The sequence below is a fragment of the Chroicocephalus ridibundus genome, chromosome 6 (genome assembly GCF_963924245.1).
Source record: "Chroicocephalus ridibundus chromosome 6, bChrRid1.1, whole genome shotgun sequence".
NCBI classification, from domain to species: domain Eukaryota; kingdom Metazoa; phylum Chordata; class Aves; order Charadriiformes; family Laridae; genus Chroicocephalus; species Chroicocephalus ridibundus.
In genome coordinates this window covers 55,181,423-55,208,286 of record NC_086289.1, presented here as the reverse complement: position 1 = coordinate 55,208,286, position 26,864 = coordinate 55,181,423, and the positions used below count along the sequence as shown (strand labels likewise).

The window sequence follows — 26,864 nt, the reverse complement described above, 5'->3', positions numbered from 1 at the left end:
TTAGTCGTGTTTACAGGTGATTCCGTAAGCCTTCTTTACAGAAGCAACAGAGGAAAATGGAAACATGCTGAATACAAGGCACGTAATTTGAGAGCTGGGAATTAATTCCCATCCGTAGTCTAGCCTCCTGGTGAATCTCTTCTGGGTTACTAGCTGGATTGTTTAACTCAAGAAATCTCCCTTTTAGGAGTTAATGCCATATTACAGTTATGTCACATAACGGCTGTTGCTAACACAGAGGTTACATAAATAAAATGTTCAGTTCCTGTCATTACAAGATCCCTGGCTCCCAACCAGCATGACTGCTATTATTCATTCATATGCTATCTTTCCTGTAACAAATGTGTGGAATGAGATGATCTTTGGAGACAAGAAATCATTAAGACTTTGGGCCATCTTTTAACAATATTTAGGTATTCAAGATGCAAAGGGATTTTCAGAAGCACCAGCATCTCAAATTTCAGCTGATTTGGTGGGAACTAGGCACCTATATGCTTTTAAAAAATGCATCAGATGCCCATTGGGCCTTCACCCTCTTTTTATAGGCATGGGGCAATTCAAGCATTACTGTTCTCACCAGAAAACATCACGACTTTGGCACCAGTTGTAATGAAAGGAAGATATCTGAGATTGCATAAAAAATTATATAAACATGAAAAGGGAGAGTCTTTAATCCTAGAGAAAGTTATGTAACATGCTAATGTAAAATACATTCAATATCAACAAATTCTACCTATATATGCGTCCAGAGAGTTTGCAGTAATTCTTACTATAACAGCATGACACTAGAAGGGGAGTTTCACACATTAATCAGTTTAAATATTTTATATCCATTTTTTTTATTTGTTTGGGTTTTTTTTAATATATCAGCACTTTGTAAGTCACAGAGCTATTGGGATCATAAACAAAAGAGAAAATGAATTACTCACTTATAATTATAATGAGAATGACTGCACATACTACACCAAGGATGATCATCATCTGTAAAAAGAAAGTTATGAGAAAAAATAAAGAGGAAGTCAGGTTTCCACATGAAAGACATTAACCCCTCAGGTTTTTTGCTTTTACTTAGTGGCTTATTCCTTGCACTTTTAATTCTCGCAAAGACTCCCTGCAACAGACTTGTTAAGCCCCCAAATTTAATGTCAATTTTAGGAACAGCTGACCACCAGCAATGGACTAGCTTCTTGTCAAATCTAGCAAGTTCTTTCCCATCAGCTAAGATGCAGTGACCAACCTTGTCCATTTCCAGCAGTAAAGTAAAGAAAAAGTAAACTTCTGAAGTAAGTTTCCCTTGGCTTTCATTGGCTTGCAGGAGATCTTCTGCTCCACTCCCCCCGTCCTTCCAGAGTTTGGGAGCCAGAGGAAGGACAGGGGGATTCTGTTTGTCATGGTAAAGCAGAAAGGGACAATAAGGAAAGGAGAATGAGGGCAAGTTTGAAGGTCTAGTGTACTGCAGTGGTGACTGCAGTTAGCATGGGTGACCAAACTCAAAATTTGCGTCTGTAGCTCCCAGAAGCCCTGCTTCCTGCACTGTCAGGCAAAGCAACTGGGCAACAGCCCAGAGGAGCTGTTTGGTTGAATTTCTAACCTAGATCCATTTATTTCTGGACTGTTTGTGCACGTAGTTTACCCAGAATATTTTGCCTTGCTTTATATTTCATAGCACTATGAAGAGACAAGGCAGGCAGCAGACTGGTAAGAGATACATGTGGCATTCTCCTTTGGGAACAGGGGGCTTTATTTGGGTGGACATGAATAATCATCAGCAAAGATGGTATTGAAGAGAAATGGAAACAAAGCTGAACTTCTGGCATAGTGTACATGTGTTGGTAGTGCAGAGTAGAAAAAAGCAAGGCTGTGGGGTCTTATATGAATAAGAGGAGCTGAAGTTTCTGGGTCTAGAAAACACAAATCCTGGAGGAGGTCTGAAAAAGCAAAGGTTCCCTCCACTTGTGGAAAAGGATGAGACTTTGAAGTACCAGCAGAGGAGGGAGCTGGCTGATTAAAGTCCTGCTCTATCCTAATCCGCCCCTTTAAAAAGATACTGTAGTTTCTTCACTTCTCACAGAAGTTTGTGGAACCAAGTATTTTTTTTGGTAGTTTACCACCCTAAAGAAAGATCAAGAGGCTGATGATCTCCCACAAGGAAAAAACTTATTTTCTCCCACTACTAGAATTCATTACACCTGTTCAGGTTTTGTGGTTCACACAGGGAACTGACATGAATTAACATGGAATACTCTCCTATCCCTATCTGCAGGCACTGACTGAAGCATCAAAATTTTTATCTACGGTTTATGTACTGCAGAAATTATCTAAAGAATAGGTTCTGGTAAAGTTCAAACTTATTATTGCGGAGCCTGGAGGGCAAGGCATCTCTTTCTCCCTTGACAAGAAAAGACCCTTAGAGATGCCATGCTGCAAGCAAAATCCCATCAAATGCAAGCGAAAGTAATGTCTGCCATGAATTGATTCTTAACAAGTATTTGTACTCCTTACCTTGCAATTTTTCCACCAGTATTTTCTCTTCAGTTTGGCTGCACTGGTTTCAAACTGTGAGGCACCTGCTTGCAATGCATCTGCCCGGTTGTCAAGCTCTGATAGCTTCTGGTCTCTTTCTAGCACCTTGTCCACATTCATTCTCATGATGTCTACCACCTGCAAAGGCACAGCCTCATGCTTAGATTCCACACACGGTAAAGCCAAAAGTCACCCATATGTTCACACTCTGGAATATCACATATCATACTTAAAGCAGCCATTTGCCATTATGGTATGTGATGGCAATTACCTGGACAGTGTGTCAAAACCCATGCCTATGGAAAGAGAGACAGTGAGAACAAGATGAACATAGCTATGTTCAGATGCCCTTAAAGGTAAAAAATAAAGGGACATTATGAAATACCGTAATTAGTTTCATCAAAGCTTTTGGTTTCTTTTAGCCTACGACTAACTATTTCACTATAGATACAAAAAACTGATGGAGACCAGTACCTCTACTACAATTTGGTTGACATTTGTCCAGTCATCACTAAGACCAAGCCATTATTTTCCTTATACATTTAATATAATTTCCTTACCTGAACTAAAGAAATTGGTTAGATAAAGCCTGCTCTAAAGGGAACTGTATGCGTTTCCTGACCAAGGAACTTACTCATTCTGCAGATCTTTCTCAGACAAGATGACTTCCCAGCCATAATTTGAAGTGCTGCTTGAAAATGGAGGAGGAGAAAATTGTACCTGACAAAATTCAGCCTGAAGTGTAGCAGGGACCCCATGCTACCTCATTACACAGCCTCAGCAAAAAGAAGTGTGCACAGCCAGTACACAATAGGTAAGGACCATTCATGCATATATTTGATATGTTGAGTTAGACAAAAAAATCTCTTCTAGCAAGCCAATAGCTCTAAATAGAAATCCTATACAAATTCATCACTAATGTGAATGTTAGACAGTATAGCAATCTCAGTGAAGTTGTGTCCACTTACTCTAGCAGTGAATATGGTTGCTGGTCTGTTACTTCTCATACTCTGTAATAAAAAACTCCATGTTTTTTGTATTTAATGTAATTTAAATACTACCTGCAAAAGCCCAGAGTTATTAAAAAGACCCATGATTTAAATACAGTGAGATGAAACTGGTAGTGAAAGAATCTTTGAAAGGACTGGCAGAGGCTTAAATGCTGTTCCAAAACTCAAAAGATTTTTTTCACTTGTTTACCAAGCCTAGAACAAAATCAAATGTTACGGTCAACCCAAATTTTCTTACTTGCTTTTCCAAACCAAAACCTTCCATAAAATTAAAAAAAACTTTTGTTTTAATTTGTCAGCAAGTATTTAGATGAATTTTGTCTCTGTAAAATGTTTCATAGTGAAAATTTTTAACTATTTGAAAATGCTGAAACAAAATACTGTAACATTTCCTACCCATTCTCTCCTTTTTTTTTTTTGCCCAGAATTATTTATTGAATTTAACCTGACTGAAGTAAACACTTGTCCAGACAAGACTGCATTTTTGTCAAATAAATGTTTGTCTAGACTAAAACCAAGATCTGAGCCTTAAAAAATAATCTCTAGGATGCCTAGAGAAATCAGAGAGGAAAACCAAACATGGATATAGCTGAAGTACTATATCAGCATTGATATAGCATTAAAAATATCGGTCATTTTACTAAGACCAAAAATTTTCTCTTAAGCAAAATCGTGATGGTGTTGCTGAGTTTTGGGTTTGGGTCTGAAGCACTGTGCAGAACAGCACTTGGAGCAGAATAGCCAGAAGCACGTAGTGCTGTGCTGTGGTGTTTGGTGCCACCTACAGATTACTTCCCCACAAGACATGGAAGAAAAACAACCAGGAAAGATCTAGTAGGAAGGTCACAGCAACGCTTAACAGATCAGACCCTTAGGTGCTATAAACCAGTTTCACCCTAGTGACTTCACAGTATTGAAAGCCCAGTGGTGTTTTTCTCCCTTGGCTGTTCTTATACTGTGATTTGCCTATGGAACAAGGATCGGCTGACTATGTGCTATCCACTCAAAACTCATACCAACCTCAGCCTCCCTGTCAAACTGGAGGCAAAAAAACCCCATGGATCCTGATTATCACCTCCATAATCCCCAAATCCAAGAGCTACTCACTGTCCCCTCATACTGGGTAAGAGTTCCTGCCAAAATTACTCAATCATGCTTCACAAGAAGACAAATTTAGTCTTAGAATGCAGAGTATCTTAAACACAAAATGGAGGTTCACTAGCCTCCCTGGAGCCATCTCCATTGATCTGCCTGAAGAACCCTATGTGTCTGACCTGCATCAATTGTTTTAGACAATAATTAGCAATTATTTTTCATCTTCTAAGGACAATTACTTTTACTGCAGCTTACATAAACAATTACAGCACCATCATGATGTAATATGTTCAGGACAAGAAGTTTATTTCATTATTCTGACAAAAGCTGAAATGTAATATTCCTTTCCCCATTGCAAGAGACAGTCCACTAATGTCAATGAAGTTAGTGTGATATGACAAGTCAGTGATAATGACAGAACCGGGCCTAGAAAATTCTGCAGCCAGAGGATGTTCTTGTGATCAGCTCCAGGCACCAGCAATGGGGAGGCAAGAAAGACCCTGTTTCGGATCTTCAGCAAAGAAAAAGTTCTCAAAAAGACAAAGCTCAATTTGACAGATGTACTTAATTCAATTTAAGAAATGCATTTGAGTTTGATGTTGTGAGGTCTTCTCTACTATTTTTAAAGCATACCCGGGGCTTTTGAAAATGGAGGCCTTTATGCATGTAAATAGTTATTTTCAAATGTGTATTTTATTGAATTGCCATTAAAGGATCACACGAGCCCAGGCCACTTCCCCACGGACAGTAAGCAATTAGTTACTTAAGCCTTTATAGGGGTTTAACAAAACTCTATACTTAATAGCCAGCACACAAATCTGCACAGCACATGTGCAAGGATGCTACAGCTGCTACTGTACTGCTGGTACACTCAGGGACTACACCCACGAGCGGTGGTATGCTCACTTGTTTCTGTTATCACAGCAGTTAGATGGACACTGGCATTACAGCCACAGTGGCGGGGGGGATAGTCTGTATGCTACAATAATTTAAGGATCCATGCTGGAACAGGCACATGGTCCTCCAAGACCAACAAAAGGAGTGGAGATTTGTTGAAGGTGCTATTACGACATCATGTGTGGGTGCCTTTATTTGGGGATAAGGTGTGATGATTAATGAACAGAGGTCTGGGTAATGAACACGGCCTCAGCTGTACAATTCTTATGGCTTGAATCTATGAGAAGCTTATGGTCAGTCCTTGCGAAACAGCCTGCTATGTTAGCATCTAACCTTCAGAAACGCAGGAACACATTAAAAGAGCTGGTTCTGCTATGACACTTCCTCCTAACCTGACTGGGATGAATTCCTGAATTAGCGCCAATGCTCACATTTATTCTGCAGAAGTGTTACCAGTACAAGGATATTCATACTCAGAATCTCTCTTGTACTATCTGCCTTCTCAATAAATGCCATCCTTTGGTAAACCTCATTTCCTAGATACACTGCCTTCAGACAAGCAAGAGCTACTGGCTTACTAGGGAGGAAAGTATCTTAAAGAAAAAAAAAAAATCACATCAGCACCCTTGTGGTGAGCAACAAATCACCTAGAACCACTTACTTCATCCACCCGGGCTTGTGTCTGCTGCAGCCGTTTGTTGCTTGACACATTGCTAGTAGAAGGTGGCCCTGCAGCCCCAGCACTGGTGGGACCTTGGGTAGGAGCTGGAGCAGACCTAGATCAAAAACAGAGAACATAAAAAGTGACTGAAACCATCTTCACTTGTTGTTCACTACCCCTTTTCTGGAACAAGTCAAAAATAAGTTATCTCTTAAAAGGAGTTTTCCATTGTCTCATAGCCCACATTTTCCATTCCTGGATCACAACCCCCGTGTCCCATTCCCTCCCAAGCTGCAATTAGTTTTCACACTATTTCTTGATAGGACTCTACCAAGAACTCTTCCCCTCCCTTGCTGCCTTTTTAAACAGCAAGCAATTCAGGTTTGCTACCCTAACTTAGGGCAATGGCCAAAATAATCACAGGCCTGACGAGCAGGGCAGAGCCTATACCCCACTAAGGAAACAGACTCTGCTACAGGTATTTTGTGTTGATGCTATAGGAGCCAGGGCTGTGACCCTGCCTTCCTCCTCACTGTGCTGAATGATGTAGTCCCCTGCTCCTTGGTCTTTGGCTGGAAGCTAACCAGGTAAAGATAAACAAAAGGAGAGGATAAAGAAATGGAAAAAGAAGTGGGGGAAGAACTGCACACAGCATAGGTTAGTCATCTCAGGCATTCAGCAATGCTTAACCACCACACCAAATGCCCCCTCCCCCACCAGAGCAGCTGGCCAGGCTTGAACATTTGCTATGGACCCTGGATGAATATTTGGAGCAATGCTGTGAACAGAGCTCTGATCTCCTGTGCATCAGCTCTTTTCTTAAGCATCAACACTGGCTTTCCCCAGCTTGCTTTAAAACAAAAGACAAAACAAAAGTTCCTTAAAATCCAACAACATATCTGGTCTGTCTCAATACACGAGGTCGTGCAGGCAAGTCACGCTGCTGGCCAGTCGTTCTTCACACGCACACTTTACCTGTGATACCTTATCTTTCCTTTCAAGGGACCCGTGTCACTTCTTCCTGCAGAGAAATAAAACCCTGAGGCTGCAGAGGAAATCCCTAAGCATGTGAACTGAAAAATATCACAAATCCCACTCATGCCCTACCGATGCCTTCCCACAGTGACAGACTGAGAGAACACAGTGTTTCTCTGTGAATCATTCCGTTTTACATCCTGGGGTCTGATTAATGCTGCTGGAATTATGGTCCCATTAATACACTGTCAAAGTGCCTTGGGGCACAAAAGTTAGCTTCCCAAAGGTACCTTAAGCTGCAAAATTCAGTTTGACAGTATCGCCTGCGGGCTGAGATCCCTACAGATAACACTGATCCTCACAGACTCCCAGTGATGGAGCAGCTGTTTGCAGACCTGGAGCGCTGCTGTATCTTACACTTCTCTTTTTTAACTGTGGGTGAGAATGTCATTATCAAGCTTTAGTTGAAAGAAAAAAACTTGAGCTGTACGCAAATTGCTCATCCTTTGAGGACCTCACAGCCACTATTAAAAACATAAAAGACCAGATGCTTCTGCCACCTGCAATGGAATTACTCTATTGAAGGGCCATGGGCCAGGATTCCAACAGGATTTATTCTGAGTTTATGCTGTTGTTACAAAGGATCAAAATCTGACAATAATGTATATCAGACGCCAATAACGCAAAACAAGATCTCCCTAGAGCATTGACAACTTCAAAGGGAGTTCCTGGTACAACAGTGCTAAAATTGAGGCTCAGAAATTTCTTTGCAGTCAAAGAAGTAAATAGGCTTTTTCACAATCAACACAAGCAGAATCTTTTCTATGGCAACATTCTGTTACACCGTTCACTGCTACAACTGTTAACAGAGATCCCCTCTTGAGCCATGTACTGTTAGCAACCCAGACGCTACAGAAGGGAAGTGCATGAGAAGAAATGTTTTTCCTGGCCACATGTTTTCTCTAGTAAGCATGGCTTATAAGTGCAGCAGTGTTCTTGGTCAAAGCTGGGTGATAACTCAAAAGTTCAGTGCTCTCCCATATACCTTTTCTGCCCAGCAATTTTAATCTTTTTTGCACCTCCCAGGCTGCATGGGGAGCATAAAATGATTTGGCATAAAGTAGAGACTTCCTAGTTTGTTCTCTTCCCATATTCCCTGCTGCCATCTAATTTGGTTTCAACTGTATTTCCTAGGGCTTTTCTGCTCTCTGTGTAAGGGACGAATGGATGGGAAAAATGTTTTTACAGCTGCCCTGCCCATCCAGCAGGAGTTACTGTAACGACCAAAGAGATGGCAATCTTTATGCTAAGGTACAGCAAGCTTGTAATTAACATATCCATCTTAATTAAATACATAAAATCTAATACAAGAGTAACCAGAGCTCGGTGCTGCCTGCGGTGCAGAGCTACTCTTTCCAAACCTTTTGTCTCTGGAGTTGTGCTCTAGTTACACAGTAAGAGCAGCTGCCTCTCTCACGACCTTGTGGGTCAGAGCAATGAGCTCCACAAGCAGAGAGGGCTCACCAAAAGAGATGCCACACCCGCTGCAGAGGGGATAGAGCAGGTTCCCAGACAGGCTCTAGGAAGGCAGTCCTTAAGCAAGTGTCTTTAATGCCACCAGCAGATCTTGCAGGTTAACAAGACACAAGCCCTCTCTTGACGTTAGGCAGCATGTAATACCCAAAACATACAAAACAAGAATAAAGACACCTGCATCACCTCTGCTCCTTCCGGCCTCCCAAGGCACTTCCGAACAGGACAGAGGGGCGTCCATGCTTCTGGCTCAACCCTACCAGTTTTGGAGCTCTGCAGAAATCATCCTGGCTGGGCAGCAGCAGAAGGCAGTACCTCTGGAGCTAATGTGGCTCCAGTCCCACAAGGCATCTGTTCAGAGTTTGCCTTTGAACCTATGTTTTCTAGTAAAGAAGGGAAATGAATCACTGGAAACCACCAATGTTCTCTGGAATATTTTAGTGCAAGAATGTTAAAATGAAAGTCCAGCCTACATTTACATAATTCTTCTATTATTGCCTCAGTACTGTGTCATATCACCTTATAATTTCTCAGAAGCATTATTCAAAGAAATTTATGCAAAACATTAGCACTATGTTAGAGAGGCTTTCTTTTGAAATACATGAAGCATCACAACCTTAAAGGCCAATTTCTCATGGTCTGGCATGATTTTTGGGAGCTACAAAAGAATGCAAAAATCCATGTAAAACCTATATCATTGAGTCCTTAGCCATCAGACTTGTGTATTTTTATTATTTTTTTTTTTTTTTAGGAAAAGGAAAAAAGTTGCCATTGATGCTGAGAATCTTCACTCCCAAAACCAGGTCAAATTAGTTTTGAAGGGGGGACAAAGCTCTATTATTGTTGGTGAAAAAGGGTAGCAAATGTTTTTATATGACAACCACTCTGTGATGTCAGAGCACTGGGATATGCTCTGGGAGAGTGACGAGTACATGCACTTCAGGACAACAGTACCACATGCTTAAAGTCTCGGCAGTTAGGTCGATCTTTATAGAACATTAGTTACATCCTCACCTCCCACCATGCCAGATTTTGCTTCATTTAGCACATGAGCAATCTGGCTGATTGAAAGCAGATGCTGGATCTGTGTATGTATGCACCCACCTATAAAGAAACATTTGGGGACTGTCCTGGTGATTCAGTAAAATGGTCTCAGCTGACTCAGACTTCCTCAGTTCTTCTGGTTACTTGCTGGGCCAGAAACTGGTAGGTCAAAATCATGACTAAGAGATTTCTTATCTCACCTGGATATTTCAGAAACAATTTACTACTTAGCTCTAACGGTTAAAGGGAGCTGCAACTCTAATTAAGACAGAATTGGAGATATCCAGTGAACATTAAGGATGACTGTGTCTCTAACATTTTGGGAAGCTGCCTGACACATACTTCAGTTTTTGTTCATATGTGTGAGCTACATAGGAGAAATTCTTTGTGTTAGTCAGGCTAGGGAAAGAAATGCACAATGCGAATACCGGGAGGATGCCAGGCCACCGCTGTGACTTCGGTGCAGTTTACATTAGAACCTCAATAGCTGCTTTCAGCAACTTGTTCTATCCATCCAAAGTGCTTTTAAAGCCTCCAGCTATGGGACCTAATCCCTTCAAAGTCTTTATCCTAACAACACTGCAATAAGCTAAGGAAAAGCTATTATCCCTGCATATGGCTGGGAAACAGGTACAGGGAGATTAAGTGACTTGTTCAGTGGCTCGGGAAGCCTGTGGCAAAGCAGCCCAAGCCTCTTCATTGCCATCCCTCTCCTCCCCCCTTCTTCAGCTACTGACTCCAAATCAAAGCTCACAACCTATTTCTAACAGCAGGAATCATTTTCTACCCCTCAGACTTAAACAGTGAGAAACACACAGTTAAAGGTTACAGCATGAGGAAAGTGAGAATTACATCAGACAGCTTTAGCTGGTATCAGCTGGCAAAGCTCAGGGGAGGGGGCAGCGAAAGTGCATCAATGCAGCAGAAGATCTGACTAATGATCCCTATAAAAAGTGAAATGAAAGAGGCAATTTTCTATCAATGCCAGTTTGATTCCTCTTCCCTCAAATCCTTTTCCTGTTGTTCAAATAAAATGTAAAATTGCACTGCCTCTCTTCCTCTTTATTTTTTACTGTCCAGCTACCATATTTCTATAGTAAATATTTACTGTTGTAACCCAACTTATGTATATTTAAGACACTGTTCTTCCATTGGTACTCCTTCAGAAGGCATCTGCCCATTTGGGCTTGACTGCTGAAGTAGGGTTTGACAGTCTGTGGTTTCAATAGCATTAAAAAAAAAACCAACCACGACCACAAAACCCCCCTTTATTTAATGGTAAAATAAATCAGAGCACTCCCATAGCTTTGCACTCTTGAGATTTAACTCTAAAACAATTATTAAAATTAGCTACAAATGCAAATTCATACACTACTTTAGTGACTATGGATGTCAGTAAAAACCCTGGACCTAACAGTAACTGTAGTTTCACATTGTCCCCGGTGCTGAGACTGTTCGTCTGTGAATTTAGATGCATCTGAAAGCTTTGAGGCAGGGAGGATCTCTAAGGAAATAAATCAGCTCTATAGTACTGGGGGTTTGCTGTTAGTTTTGAACTTGCTTTGTTTATTCCGATGCAGTAAAAGCTAAAACAGTTTTTCCACTGCTAATTTGCAAAGGGGGACTGTTACTGATAATGCTTAGAGTCTTCTGCTTTCTGGAGGGATTTGCTAGTTCTCAGTTTTCTGTTAATCGGATTCTACCGCATAGGATTTTATTTCTGCAGTAGGTCAGTGTAGCCAAAACTAGCACAAAAGCTTTCTTAACAATCAGTTTGGTTATGTACAGTTTGACACAGTCCTAACAAAATCCAGTCTAACCAAACAGGGCAGACTAAAATTCTGTGCTAGCCTATATACATGCCATCTCTCAAAGAAATTTGGGCCTTTGATATTTAAACTCCTAAAGTTCTGGGCCTTGCAGACTGGTGTACTTAACCGTACAAACTTAACAGTTGTACAGGCCTAACACAGAAACAATAATGTTTCTGTTTGGGAATATATACATGTGTGTGTCTAGAAATCAAGAGACATTAGCTATCCATCCCAATGCTTCCTACCCAAATTTTTGCTTTTCCCATAGTGAAATGGTATAGTGTCAAATGGCAGGTCCTGTTACTCTTTCAAAGCCACACACTAATTCTGTCAGGAGTCATTCAGAGAAAAGATGACTTATTTCATTTCTAACGCGCCCATAAAATTAAGTGTCCTTCAGAATTAGGTTCTCAGCCTTCTTACAAGTAGATAATGATGTTCTCTGCCTTTAAGGTGAGAGGACTCTTCAAAAGAAAATCCTGGCTAGAGAGCATGACCTACCCAGTTCTGACATAGATGCACTCAGTAAGTTCATTTGCTTATCAGCTCAGTTGCCCACTAATTATATGTATTTCAGATTTCTAGCTGATCTTCCCCCCTCCAGTTATTAACTAGCCTATTTTAATAGACTAAGTTTATCCTTCTTTTCATTCTACTAATCTCACTTTCACAGGAGAAAAAAAAAAACAACCTGCTTTTATGGGAGTAAAGAAAGTCATGATATTAACCATAAAACTGGTTAGGGTGAAAAGGTAATTACATTACTGACAGAGCAGTATCACTGCTGGGCTAGTGGACATTTGCATACTTGTGGGTGGAGGGATTTTCAGACTATGGAAAGATGTTTTCAGTCCTCAGATTTCACAGAGGGCGCAGAATTAACTCCCAACAAGAGCAGACAGGCTTCCTTCACTACCAGGGAACCATCACTGCTTTTACAGAGATGTGTGTTCTTAACTGTGCTTCTCAGTGTTCCATCTCAGCCCTTCAGTGTTCAGCAAAAATGTGACTATTGACAATTAAACAGCTACGGACTTTAGCTTAGACTCATTCTATTCTATCACTATCGATTTTAAAACAGTTTCTCATACTATTTGTAATAATTGGGTAGTAACCACTAATAGCGAATTGGTAGTAGGAAAAAAAACCCCTACATATACAAGGAATAAGCATTTGAGATGTCTTAATTTTGTGAAGAAAAGCCTGCTTTGAACACATTCCTGTTCCCAAATGTGATTTTCATGTACTACCAGCAATATTCTACAAGGACTCTCCCTTATTACAAAATATTTACTCTGATCATCAGCCAAAGAACAATACCCTACATTTAATGTCCTGGGAACACATTTAATTAAATATTCCCACAAGTTTATTATGACTGCATTGACCATCTGGTGTGCTAAATATGCACACAGAGGAAAAATAGAGGAACCTTAAGACATCATCTTTAATTTGATCATCACTTGTTATGCCAGTAATGATTGACTGATTTATCTTCTCCAGTACCTTCTATTCAAGCCAAACGAGTATTACTTACAAGGCCCAAAGCACCTGAATTCTAAGTCAAGCCAATTAGTTCAGCCAAATTATTTTTGTGACAAACATAAGAATTTGCCAGAAAGAGTTGCATTATTTCTATAATTTAAATTGTAGTCTTCACAACAACCAGTTGCAGTGACTCAGGCGGGGTTTCTGTTAGTCAGAAAAGTAACACAAGGCAGGATTCCGTTTCTGAAATATCAACACTACAGATTTTTTTAGATCCTTCTTTCTCCTTGCTGTCATCTTTTGCAAAGGCTGAGGCTTAAGATAAAGTCAACGCTATTCAGGGATATTGATTCATGTGTTAACCACTGATCACGCTTTGCAGAGTAGTCTATGGGTTTGCTTGAAGGATGATTAAGGGTTAGATGACTCAGGGTGTTAGCGTACACATTTTATGTTCACAAATTAAAAACTCAGAACTAAACTATAGAAGCCAACTGTCTAACATACATTAGAGGTAAGTGATCACCTATGCAAAAACGTACCTGAACACACAAACTAATTCTTCCATGTCTGTAGATCCCAGTTGACCAGTCTCATCTTCCATTTCATTGGACAAAAGAAAGGTTTAACAAAAATGCAGGGAACTATTGAAGCAGACAACCAAGTAGACAGTCACCATTACAACCTGTAACCTATCTGATCCTCTTTCAAGAGCTCAGTCTGCTACTTAAACCCCATATAAGAATTGTGTTGACCCAGACTAGACTAACCAAATACAGGCTCTAACACACTGCGATAACAGGGTTTAATTTTTATACCATAGCACTTGCCTCTGCAGTGGCAGTAAATGAGGGTTCCCCGTCTCCCACCTTCCCAGAGGAGTAAAGCAGCAAATTAGGTCTCTCTGGGATTAACTGCAAGAGGGAAGGAAGAGATCCCTATTACTGAGCACCCAATGGAGCTGGTTAGCTTGTGGGGCAGCCCCACTGCACCTTGCTGCATGCGGGACCTCTGCTCACCTACTGCCAGCAAGACACGCTGGAGCATGGAATGTCCCCTGCCCTGCTCAGATCAGCAGGAGACTTTGCCCCTAACAAACCTCTGCATCAGACTAGCTACAGATCTGGGTGATCTCAGATCAAATTACATATATTTTTTCACAGCTACGAGGACTGCAAATCTATATAGGCAATACAGAGAACTGAAATAAATAAACAACTCTGAAGTAAATAATCTCCTTTTGAGATAATTTCCTCAGACTGACCACTGACTTTAGTCAATTTTAGTCTCTTTTTTTTTTCTTAGAAAAGGGTTAATTCTCTTATTTGCTGATTTGAAACTAACTATAATCTTTATACTAAATTAAGTTTATTTTAATTAGAGAATGAATGCAAATACAGATGTAAGCAATTATAAAAAACTTTCTCTTAATATTTATATTGACATTAACATTATATTGTGAGAAAAGAGAAATGTAATTTATTTTCAGAATTTTGTTAGTTTAAATTCTTAATTTGCACCAGGCTGCTTTTGGATAGAAATTACAGTTTCGTAAAAATACGTGCAAAAACCATCATGTGAAATATTCATGATAGTTAGTAACTGAAAACTATCTTCAGTGCTATGTCTACACAGAAAAATACAAAACCACTGTATTGCACTAAAAGTCAATTTTTAAAAGGAAGTATTATCTCTAGTTCCTAGATACTGCTGAGTGTACCTTCTATTGCTTCTTACAAGATTTCAGAATTAGCAGGTTTCAGGCTCTTCTAGTAATTTCTCTTCATTAGCTACAAGAATACAAGCTTATTTTTTTATTTTTTTAATTTATTTTTAACTTTTTTGAAGTTTACGTTAACCTTGAGCATCTGGGTTACGATATGCACTAAAGGCAATAAAAATGGCACAAAGATCAGCTCTGTGATCTGTTTTTGTCACAAAATGGTTACTATTTCAAGTTAGTTGAATATAGATTAAATCTAGGGCTCAGCATAGGTTGCCAATTTCAAACAGATTCAAAGGTACAGGTAAATGAACATACAGTTACAAAAAATACCAGAATTTTGTTTAAAAAAAGTTCCTTATGCTCCATCAGCCCCATATGTTTTTATCTTAATCTAGCCCGTTTGACCTGACGTGGTCTTCAACTCCATCCCTGAGAGCTCTTGACTTGGCAAGGTACATTGGTAGCAGCCTTTCTCCAGTTACTACTGCTCTCTCTTGAACACTGAGGTTACCTTACGTACCTGGGAAAATAACACAAAGACTGACCATCACAGGAAGAGTTGCTTTTTTCTTCCCAGAAAACTTTATTAAAGGAATTTTAGTTTATAAACAGGAGAGTTCTTTTATTGGGCATTAAAAAACAAACAAACAAACAAAACAAAAAAACAACCCACAAAAATAATCCCAACACAACCAAACACAAAACCAAAGAAGAGATTCAATGGAGAAATCAAATGCTGGGTGACACAAAGCCTTTATTTTTCTTGTGCTAAGTTACCGATCAGAAACTAAGGAAAGCGAAAACTGATAGCAAACTGAAACAACACTGGATAAAAGCAGAAAATCGCCAAAGCATACCAGGCTGTGCGAGAGAGGAAGCCTATCAGAACAAAGCTTCACTCCTTGCCTTAGTGAGATATGTCTGAAAAAAAATATCAAGAATAAAGCAATAAATAGACTGAAAATGCAGTCAGTATCATTGCTGTCATTTTCTTCTCCATATTGGAATAAAAAGAAGAAACACAATCTGTCTTGGAAACTACAGGGGAAATACATAAATACCAAATATGTTGCTAAAGAAATGTTTCAAAAATTTAGGACTCTAAAGCCAGAGTACATTTGAATAAGCTGCTGATGTTAAACATCCTGCTCTGCCAGATATTCCAGATTCACAAACCTCTATTTTCAACCTCTAGACAATCGCTAAGGACACAGTTCAGTGGAAATAGTCAGCTTTAAGCAAAGTCCCAAGTCCTGTTTCTGGACAGGAGCTGATGTACTCGAAGTTCATGCTGACGTGGCACCTTATGGTTAGACTTCACCTATGTTCTCATGCAGAGGAGGAAGAGCATCCACTATTTCTAACTTTCTGTGTAGGCTTTCAGGATCATGGGCTATACCCACAGGAGTAAACAGGCAGCAGCTGGGCAAGGAGTGGGAGGGAAAGATCAGGGTAGAGTTTGACTCAGCCATCCCCTACTCACTGACTCATGTACTGGTGCAGAAGAAACTGCTGTAATTTGTTGCTGGTTGCAGTCAGTTAAAAGTTAACTCTGATACAGAGGAGCAAGGAAGACTCTCAAAGGAATGTTAAGATTGATATGCTTTCACCACTTTTAAGTAATATTTTTTGGATCAAGGATGTTTTCTGTGCCTGTCTTTTGGGAGACCCAAATTAAAACCTAGGAGGCTTGGGGGCTTTCCATTTCCCTGTAAATTACTTCCCAGCATTCTTGTTGCACTTTAGAAGGAAATAAACTATTAGCATGTTGGTTTGGTTTTTTTAAAATTAAAAAAGCCCCAGCAACAACAAAACAGCTGAAAGGAAGTCACATCTCCATCAGCAGTGAAATGTTTTTGTAGCCTTGCTATATACATCTACTCAGTGGCAGTTTCATCACAACTGAACTTCATAGAGTAATTACCATCCTTACTTATATTAGAGCTTAATTATCAGGAGGATTACTAAGCTTAAAACTTCTCTAGCTACTTGGCCAAGAGAACTACAGTGAACCTATTCATTGCTTAAACAGCAGTCACATAGTACATACAAGTGTTAAGAGAGAATAGCAAAAGTATCTGTATGTAAAGCCAAACTTTCTTCCTTATTTCTCACAAAATGTTATGTTTACTTCTTGAAGAGCTGTCATGAAACAGAGCTATCATTTGCAAGTGACAGTGTCCTTATCACAGGTGCTCTACCTTCCCACAGTGTTATGATTCACATGCAATGTTTCTTCTCCCCACTTTCAGCATCCATCAATTACTGAAATTTAACCAATCAAATACAGTAAAGCAATAAAGAGAAACTCCTCATTTCAAACTCTCGTTGAATGAAAAAAACCACCAAACAACCAAAACCCCAGAACATTTTGAATACAACAAAACCAGAGTTTTAAGGACCTTTTAAAGAAGATCTTTAAGACTACTTTGCCAAATAAATCATTTGTCAAACTAATGTGAATTCATTAAATACTGCCTAATAGAAAATTATACAATCCATATTGAAACATGTTTTGAGCACTTTAAAAGTGTAAAGTAAGATTTGTCTATATCATCACAGCCATCTCTCCTAAATTCTTCAGACTCCCATCCTCATGGGACCACTGAAAGCCTTGTAGTTTCCCCTTAGACTATGCTCCCATCTTTATCTTACCATCTGTCTTTCTCTCAAAACTCTGATATTTTTTTAATTAACATATTTGCTTTACACAAAGACCTGTGTTTAAATCACATTTCCAGAACTCCTAGTGTGATTTCAGAAGCTTACAGACATACTCTGTGGATCAATGCTGAGGCTGAGATATGGCATCTGTTTTTCTAATTTAGTTGAGATATTTAAATTGACATTGTACACACCTGTATATTCACAAATTGCTACAGTCCAGAAACTGAACTCCAATTTTGCTTTTTTTCCCCAAAAATGAATCCATAAACTTATTATTTCAGGAAAGACCAGTTTATCTTGGTTCTATCTTTTAGTCTTGTTAAACTCAAGAGACTGCCTTTTGCTATTTGTTAAAATGCTTAGACACTTCGCTGAAAATCTATTGTGAGTTGCATCATTATAAGCAGCCCTTGGGGTTCTGTAGATAAATGGAAACAGTCTCCTCCATGTCTGCTGCGTGAGCATTGCTATTTTGCTTAGCATTCATCTGAAATGTGGAAGTTAATTATTTTTACAACACGTCAAAAGTAACCACTTGTTCCTCATCTCCTTTTTTGAAAAAAAACATCATTAGGATTGAGGAGAAATGCTTGAGATTTAAACCTGGTATGCCTTGAAAGTCAAAGACTTAATTAAAATTTGAACTGTCCATATGTTTATTCAGGTGAGAAGAAGAAATTGGTAAGAATCATATTTGGGACAAAGCAAGCCATTTACAATCAACCATAAAGTCCTGTTCATATTAACAAAGAAGAAGTCAGATCACTGAAGCACTCCCATAGCTAACATTTCCTGCCGTCAAAGCTACCCTTCAAGCTCTCTGTCTTTCCAGCTGTGTCACAACTCTTGAAGGGCAAAATATTACCTCCTGCTATTATGACTGGGATACAAATACATGCTTTAGTCTAGAAGCAAATGTTATTCATGTAGTTTGTTTGCATAAAAAAGCTAAATAACGTTCTACAGCTATCCCAACTAAATATTGGGAATTAAATTCACCTGTCCACAACAAATTCAGCCTACCTACAGCAAGATTCAATGCATTGATAGAGCTATTGCTTTTTTATTATTATTTCTCTTTGGCTCCTGTATCCTTTCTTTTCTGAGTCATCATGCTGGTGCCAGCGCTGTGATGCAGGCCTGGCACAACAGGTTTCAGACTTACAGTTCTTCAAACACTATTGAGAACCTTGTGTATGGCATACAGGAGCATCGTGACGCACCAAACAGAGGAAGAAATGTGCAGGGCTGTAACCAGTTCCCTAGGTAACAAAGAGATACTATTAAAAGAGAAAGTGGTACCGTGGTGGTAAATAAATAAAAGCATACAATAAGGGCCCACAAGCATGACTAACTTTCCTGGATACCACAGAGAAGAGAGAGGGGGAGAGCATGTAAATTCATGCACCTTGTATCTGTGAGGAAACAGAAAAATTCCCCGTCAATTAGAAGGTCAAATAATACCCTCATTCACAAGTTCCTTTTAGGCATCCAGGAACACTGCCTCCCAGCCCTTTTCCTCTTACCTCACCACTACTTTCCCAACTCTCTTTCACATTACAAACAGCTACTAAGCAACAGGAGGTTTGCAGAGAATGAGTCATTCTCATGTGGCTGATAGGCTGAGTGCAGGATGGAGATTAGTGACCTGACAACGCACAGCCCAGAATCATTGTGCTTCCTGATAACCAAAATGGTTACTGAATGCAGCAAAACTTAATAAATATGTGCTTTAAAAGGTGACAATTATAAGTCATGCCTTGTAATTCTCAGCAATAGATGTGTTAGCCTAGAAAGAAGAGTGCTATATGTTACCCCAGTAACATATAAACCCCATGCAGTGCTACAGGATTGGGGCAGAATGGCTTGAAAGCAGCTCGACAGAAAAGGACTTGGGAGTGTTGGTTGACAGCCGGCTGAATATGAGCCAGCAGTGTGCCCAGGTGGCCAAGAAGGCCAACAGCATCCTAGCTTGTATCAGGAATAGTGTGGTGAGCCGGACTAGGGAAGTGATCATCCCCCTGTACTCGGCACTGGTGAGGCCCCACCTCGAGTACTGCGTTCAGTTTTGGGCCCCTCGCTACAGGAGGGACATTGAGGTGTTGGAGCGTGTCCAGAGAAGGGCTCCAAAGCTGGTGAGGGGCCTGGAGGACAAACCTTATGAGGAACGACTGAGGGAGCTGGGGTTGTTTAGCCTGGAGAAGAGGAGGCTGAGGGGAGACCTTATCACCCTCTACAACTACCTGAAAGGAGGTTGTAGAGAGATGGGGGCTGACCTCTTCTCCCTGGTGACAAGTGATAGGACGAGGGGAAACAGGTTCAAGTTACGTCAGGGGAGGTTTAGATTAGATATTAGGAGACATTTTTTCACTGAAAGGGTTATTAAACATTGGAATAGGCTGCCCAGGGAGGTGGTGGATTCACCATCTCTGGAGGTGTTTAAAAAAAGGGTAGATGGGGCACTGAGGGACATGGTTTAGAAGTGGCTCTTGTCAGGGTAGGCTAAAGGTTGGACTCGATGATCTTAAAGGTCCCTTCCAACCTCAACAATTCTATGATTCTATGATTCTATGTTAGATGCACAGCTGACGCATGGCATTAAGCATTCCATACCTATAAGCTATTCCCTTAAATTTAATTAGCCAATAATTAAATAAGATTCTATTTTGACAGCAATATGAACTCATTAGGCTTTGGAATGATAGTAAAAATTTTGGGAACTAAGGAAAAGGGAAGTGGAGCATAACCACACAAGGTCAGTCAGTTCCCAATATAAGCAACAGATTTTGCCATAACTAGGAGTGTTTCCGGCAGGAGACATCCTTTTAACTGAGGTTTTACTTTTTTTTTTTTTCATCCCCCTAACAGAATAATGAAAACCAGAAAGTTTATCTGGAAAAGGTCTCGGGAGTTCATCTTGACCATCGCCTTATCTCCAGGCAGGAACGACTCCTACTTCAGATCTGAAACAGGTTTGTCTGCCTCAGCCTTGTCTGTTTTTTTCCCAATGATACTTGTATCAGACATTTTGATGGTTCATTTAGCACTTTTACCTCAAGAAAAGCTCCTTGTGCACAAGATACAGCCATTAATCCTTGCAAGTATGCTTTGCAATATTTAGTCTTAGGCCCCGTGACAACTAGCCAAAGCATATCTGTAGGATAGGTCCCTCAATCATGAATCCGCTGAGGGACTGGAATATCTAGAAAAGAAAGAGTTGTTGTGGATATGAAAAATCTTTGTGCCTGTATGAAAACATTAACAGCAAGCTCTTTATTTTATCCATTAAGTCCTAGAGTGGCTGAACGTCTATAGAGCAATTTACTACAGGAAATTAACAGTCATTTTCCTTGCTAAGTTTGGTAGAAATCACACTGACTCTGGTGGAAGTATCTAAGAGATCTTTTGCAAAACACATGGTAACCTGTGAAGGGTCCTGTTCAAATCAAAGGAGAGTTCTCTCATTGCTTGTTCTCTTTAAAACTGGGTTGATTCAGTTTCATCGTCTTAATTAGAATTGGCTAACTTCCTAAAAAAATTAATAATATATTCATAAAAACATTAACATTCGCAGTACCTGCTGTCTGTGAATATTTAAATGAGCGAGTTAACTGAGACAAAGATTATCAGAAAGATAAACTACAAAGTTATTGGGAAAACAGATTTTGAAGCCTGATTCCAGTGTTCAAATTGAGGAGAAAATTACAGGATTAATCCAGCCTAAATGAACAGACCACATTTCAGGTTTTTTCCATCAGATTTCAACTAAAAACAACTAACAGCTTGTGAGTAATCCACTGAATAACAATTCTGAGAGATTACTTACAAATGATTTTTCAAAAAAATTGTTAGATGCACACAGAATCATAATGGTCTAAGATTAGTTCGTTATCAATTCAAATGCTTAAATGAAGTCTAGCTAGATTCCAAATAAAGAAATGTGAACATCAACAAACCAATCCTTGCTGTAATTCAAACTAGCTTGTAATGACTTTAAAAAGTACATCGTGAAGTAATATAGCTACACGACACAAGAAGTCAGAATTTAATGGCATTTTGGCCTCATTCTGTGATTCAAACTGCAGTTCATTTGGAAAAAAACCCCAACAACCTCCATTTGAATTAATTTGGGTTTTTATCAATAACTGCTAAATCAAATTTAGGATAAAGTGTATGTTTGGTGATTATGCTAATCTTCACCACACTGCTACATCCAAGTTATCCCAGTAAATGAAAGGTAAACTGTAATTTGCAGAAAAAAACCCAATTTTGTTAACAATCTCATCTTCTGGGATGTTGCTAGTTTTAAAGGTGTTCTTGCTAATTATTTTGCTCATGCGCTCTTTATATAAAGTCACTAAACACAGAGATTCTTAAGTCTTTCATAAATCAAAAGAACAGCATACAGTTTCCAATAATGAACCTGTAATTGTCACAATCTCACCAACATTCATCCCGCGAAGCATAGTTAAAGCAGGTTTATTTTTCACTTTGTGCTCACATAGGGAAGTAAACACAATGAAAAAAGACGATCCAACTCCTTTTATCAAGGGAGCACCTGTCCAGTTTTTGACTTCGCTCTTGCATTCTACTATAATCTTCTCTGGATAAAGCTGTACCAAATTCATAGTTTCTCTCCAGAAAGTTTCTTGCAGAATCAGGACTCCAAAAATATCAAAACATTTGAGTTATTACATAGTACCACAGCTTTTTAAAAATAAATGTAAGTTCTTACTAGTTGCAACAATTGTGTTGCATTCACATGATTCCCAGCAGCCATCATATGTAATGCACCGTCTGTGCATTATACTGTGGGCTAATACCAATACTTCTGCAAAGAGCTTGAAACTAGCATGAGAGAATAGTTTGTAAGTAGTTATTGATATCTTGAGACCACATCACTATGTTTTATGGCAACATTCCAGAGAATCTTTTGCATACTTCTATGTACAATCTTCCTGAACAATATTGCAATGATAAAGAACCTTCTAACACCCTTCGCTAAGCATTTTTTCCTATTACGATTTAGACTAACATTTCATGAGATTCAAAAGATTTGAAGGGCCTGGTTTTCTAAAAAAGCCTTGTTTTCAGTACCACTTTGGTTTTGGGTTTTTTTTGAAAGAACAACTCAGCCTTCAATCTTGCACATGCAGTTTTACATCTGGAACTAATTAAACATTATTTACCTACCAACCTGATGGCATGTGCAGGTAATTCTGAGATTTTTTTTCTTAAATTCAGTAAGATTACTCTCCTACCATCAAAAAGAAAAAAGTGGACAATCTGACACAGGTATTTTACTTGTGAAAAATGCCTTGATGAATTGCATTTAATATGAAGAGCTTTCTAATCATGTAAATTCAGAGCATTCTGTCAAGCGAATATGCCTGAATCACACATATTTGGTTTAACTCATACTGAAAAAATGACAGCAATTGCAGTGCTCTGTCATCATCTTAAGAAAGCAATTACAGTAAAATATTACTGTCACCAACTTCACAATGTATCAGGCAATGTCCAAGGGGCTTTAAATAGTAGCATATAGCTCCATATTACCATTTTAGATGTGTTGTGGTGCAGCTGGAAACAATTGTCCATGTCCAAAAGGAAAGAATTTTTGCTTGATCTAATTATAAGAAGCAGCAAGTAAAGCAGGCATTCAACTATTCTGATTGTATCCATTAAACACTGACACTTTCCAGAATGTCTCACCTTGTAGGAATGTATTGAGTCAAACGAAAGAAAGAAGAGGCAGGTCTGAGTCTGCAAATTCTTGCTTTTATTGACTTGTCGTTATTACTTTGAAGATACGTATCGGACTCACAAATTTCTCTGTGGTACACATCACAGAATGAAAACACGGATTTCAGTAAAGGTGCCAAAAGAAGTGTATTAGTAATGGCTTGCTTTATTTTTATCATTTGTACGTTAGTTTGCTTGGAAACGAAATGCATCAAAGCAGGACAAATACTCAGTCCACTGGCTTATTTATTTACAGAACAGCCAGCCGTGGTGTATCATCATACTTCTTCACTTTGTATACAGTTTCTGCCTTTTCTGTGGTTGGGGTCCACAATGAGTTTTTATTGATACCACGACTGAATCTTATCCCTTCTAGTGGTCTAAAACGTCAGCAATACTCAGAATTACTCCATTTATTCCCTGGTTTATGATATCATTCGTTAAAAAGCAACCTTTGCAGACTACATTATGAACTGTTCCATAAGGAATCAAACCAAGAAAGCCTGGCTTCGTATCCGTAATTGCTATATCATTCCCCAGTCACCAAAATATCTCCAGCTCACCTCCCTTACCAAGACTTGCTAACTTGTAATACTTCCAGTTCCTGCCACATCCACTAGCTCTTCTCCACCCTTTCCCCTTCTAGAGAGCATCAGAACATTTGCTGGTGTGGTGAGGTCTGGACCATCCCTGCGTACAGCCAACCACAGTAACCAATAGCTCCTGAGCTTCTCTTACTGACTTTTCCTCATCTGGCAACAATAATTTGGGCCTCCTCTTTACCTAGCCGCTGATTTCCCAACAGCTTTTAGGATATTGTATCTAGGAGGGCTTTACCACTCTATCAAGTTTGGCAGAATATTAAAGAGGCAATCACACAAGCTGCATTTCCTCGGAAAGGCAGGCCAAAGCCAGAACTATTTAAAAGCCTTACATGTGGACATCTCTTTTTAGCCTCTGCTTTTGCTACTGTTACTCAAACGTGTGTTACGCCTCAGTCATGTCAGTGGCTCTTCAGTAGAGAAATGCACTGAATTCTTCGTTCAGTCACTCAACTGCCCTGAACAAAATAAGAACGTGGAAAATGTGGAATGTTTTGAAAGTACAAATAAAAGCATCCACCACAAATGTTTGTATTGATTTAACTTCAGAATAAAATTTAAACTATCTTTTGCCTGAAAATCCACATATATGGCCAGTGAATAATGTGTAGTCCACACATATTCACATTAAGAAAAATCCTACTGGATGGGTGTGATGGAACAGTTCAGTTCTAAATACTCCAAGCACTTTGAATCTTTTTATAAAAGTCCATTCCAATGAGCTTCTATCTCCGCCACAAACTTATATTGCAAAACAGTAGTTGAAGAATGTTTTATTGTACTTGCCTACATTACTTATTAACTATTCTTGTGTGATCAGTTTGATGACAGATTGTAAGGGTCATTTGGGATTTATTTTCTAACACTCCTTTCAAAAGTGTACACATGGGGGTACACATAGACATGTACATACACCAATTGATTAATGCGATCTATATTTAGTTTCTGTAACTTAGCATTTAACAAGCCACTGGTAACTTGGTGGTCTAGTAGGACCAATGAATGATGTGCATAAGGTCTCCCAACCTTATGCATATCATTCGCTAGTCTACTTTTTTCCTTTTGTTCTTAAAATCTTTCAAGAATTTTAAAAACCCTAGGAAAAAAGGGATAGATCGTATACAAAAGACCTTTATCTGTAATAAAAGGTTGTGGCTTCAGAGTTACTTCACTTTGTGGCAGCTGAAGATCTGCCTCAGAATTTATACAGCAAACATACCAATCTTCAAGCACCGTTATGAGAAGCTGTGTAATCTCTTAAGGCAGAGTAATTGGTGTGAGAAAAAAGAAGCTGACAGAATAGAAAGAAATTGGGGAGAAAAAAAGAACCCTGAGCAATAAATTACTTGTAACATCCTTTCTCCAGTTTCATCTCCCACAAAATCTCTAGTGGAAAACAAAGAGGGAGAACTAGTGATGCTTCATTTCATTATTATCTACAGATAGCACCCAAAAATTATCATTTATTTACAACAGTAGTTCAAAGTTAACCCAGCTGCAGGTCCACACTGACTAAATCACACAACAGACTTGCCAGCGAGGCAAATGAGGAAGCTACAGATGGATAGTTGTACTACCTGGTATGTGCTGTGCAGTGAGATATGGGCTCCTTAATTAAGAAACTTACACATAACTGAAACAAACAGCCTCTGGAGGTAGACTCGTACCGAAAATCTGTAGCAGAAAAAACCTATGCAGATGTTTAAGAGCTTCTAATTGGATGGAAGTCTCATCATAGGTAACATACCTTTTGCAACAAGTTAAGAGGTTTATAGAAGAGTAAGTTAGTTAAAAAAAATAATTTCAAGATTTCCTTTAATTTTTTTCTGTTACTGCCTGCTGGAGACTGTTCTCTAAACTGAAAAAATCTTTCTGAATTATTTATTACAAAGTGTATTGGCTATGAAATCTACACCTTATTCAGTGCTTGAGTATTTTACACACTGCACTTCTCCTGTTACATTCATGACACAGACAGCCCAAATGTATTTATTTCAACCCATGGTTCATTTACTATTAGGGACAAACCCCAGTCCTCAGGGTTTGCCTGTTATTTTTTGTAACTTGTGAATGTCTAACCAAAACCCCTTAAGATCAACAAGAGAGTAAATGTGCTTCTGCAGTAGCTGTTGCGGGATGAACAGTTCTTTATAGTGATATTCCTAGTATTACTTCTGTTTGTAATCTTTGCAAATATTTAACTCCCATCCAATTAAGCACAAATTCTGAACCATGAGACACCCTGACTCACAGCATCTATCATGCAGATAAGTCTCTTTCTTGTTTGTTTAAGTTGTTAGCTTATAGGGACAGGGAGCATCTCTTACAATATTTGTACATGATCAAGTAGAGCAGAGACTCTGAACTCTACTGTAATACCAAACACCAACAGTTTTAATGTGGGTCTGTTGTTCCTTTCAAGCAAATATGGAAATCAAAGGAACACTCAAAGCTCTATCTCAGCCACACTAATCCTGTGAAAGCTGTGACTCACCTAGTAATGGCTTTCCATAAATTAGGCAGCTAAAAATGGGTAGGAAGCATGAAACCATTAACACTTCCTGTAGTGTAAATTCTCTCACTGCATGTGAAGAAAATCCATGGCAGTAAAAATATAAGAGATGAAGGTGTCAGCACCCATCATATTTAGATATGTTGTTAATAATTCAAATCTTCCTCCTTTGGAGCGTATGGTTTTAGAATGAATCATTCTCTATTTCCTTTTTCTAGTGAAAACTGAGGTTTTGTTGCTCACTGATTCCATATGTTTTCTTCCAAGCTATTAAAAGAGAAGAAATTATTATGGCTAATTGCATGTGTTGCCAGTATCATCTCATAGTAGTACCCCACTGTAGCAATGCTTTGTATGTTATCATCTTCCATACATCAGCACTGAAATGGAAATGATTGGTGGTAAGATTGGCAATATACAAAATAAAAGCCATACATAGCTTTGGGAAACAGAAAGAGATGGAAGAGAAGGAGACACTGCACTTCTGTACCCATGAGTGGTCTTTGGGAGTAGCACTCCCTTTTACTTCATAGAGCAGGTCACTTGATCTGAGCCTGGCAGGAAGAGCCAGA

General features: G+C 39.1%; 1 protein-coding gene across 2 annotated transcripts in view; it reads right to left on the bottom strand.

Moving 5' to 3' along the window:
• Window positions 1-26,864, bottom strand: part of LOC134517460 (vesicle-associated membrane protein 2-like) — a 49,239-nt gene that overhangs the window by 5,943 nt on the left and 16,432 nt on the right. Inside the window, exons 1-5 of one of the 2 annotated variants that reach the window (XM_063338989.1) lie at window positions 14,033-14,058; window positions 13,583-13,684; window positions 6,187-6,301; window positions 2,503-2,661; window positions 930-981 (exon numbers count right to left, since the gene is read on the bottom strand). In XM_063338989.1, the coding sequence (XP_063195059.1) occupies window positions 930-981; window positions 2,503-2,661; window positions 6,187-6,301; window positions 13,583-13,644 (388 nt within the window). In that variant the 5' untranslated portion in view covers window positions 13,645-13,684; window positions 14,033-14,058. Of the gene's footprint in view, window positions 1-929; window positions 982-2,502; window positions 2,662-6,186; window positions 6,302-13,582; window positions 13,685-14,032; window positions 14,059-26,864 lie in introns of those variants that run through there. The other variant, XM_063338990.1, reaches the window with a different exon arrangement.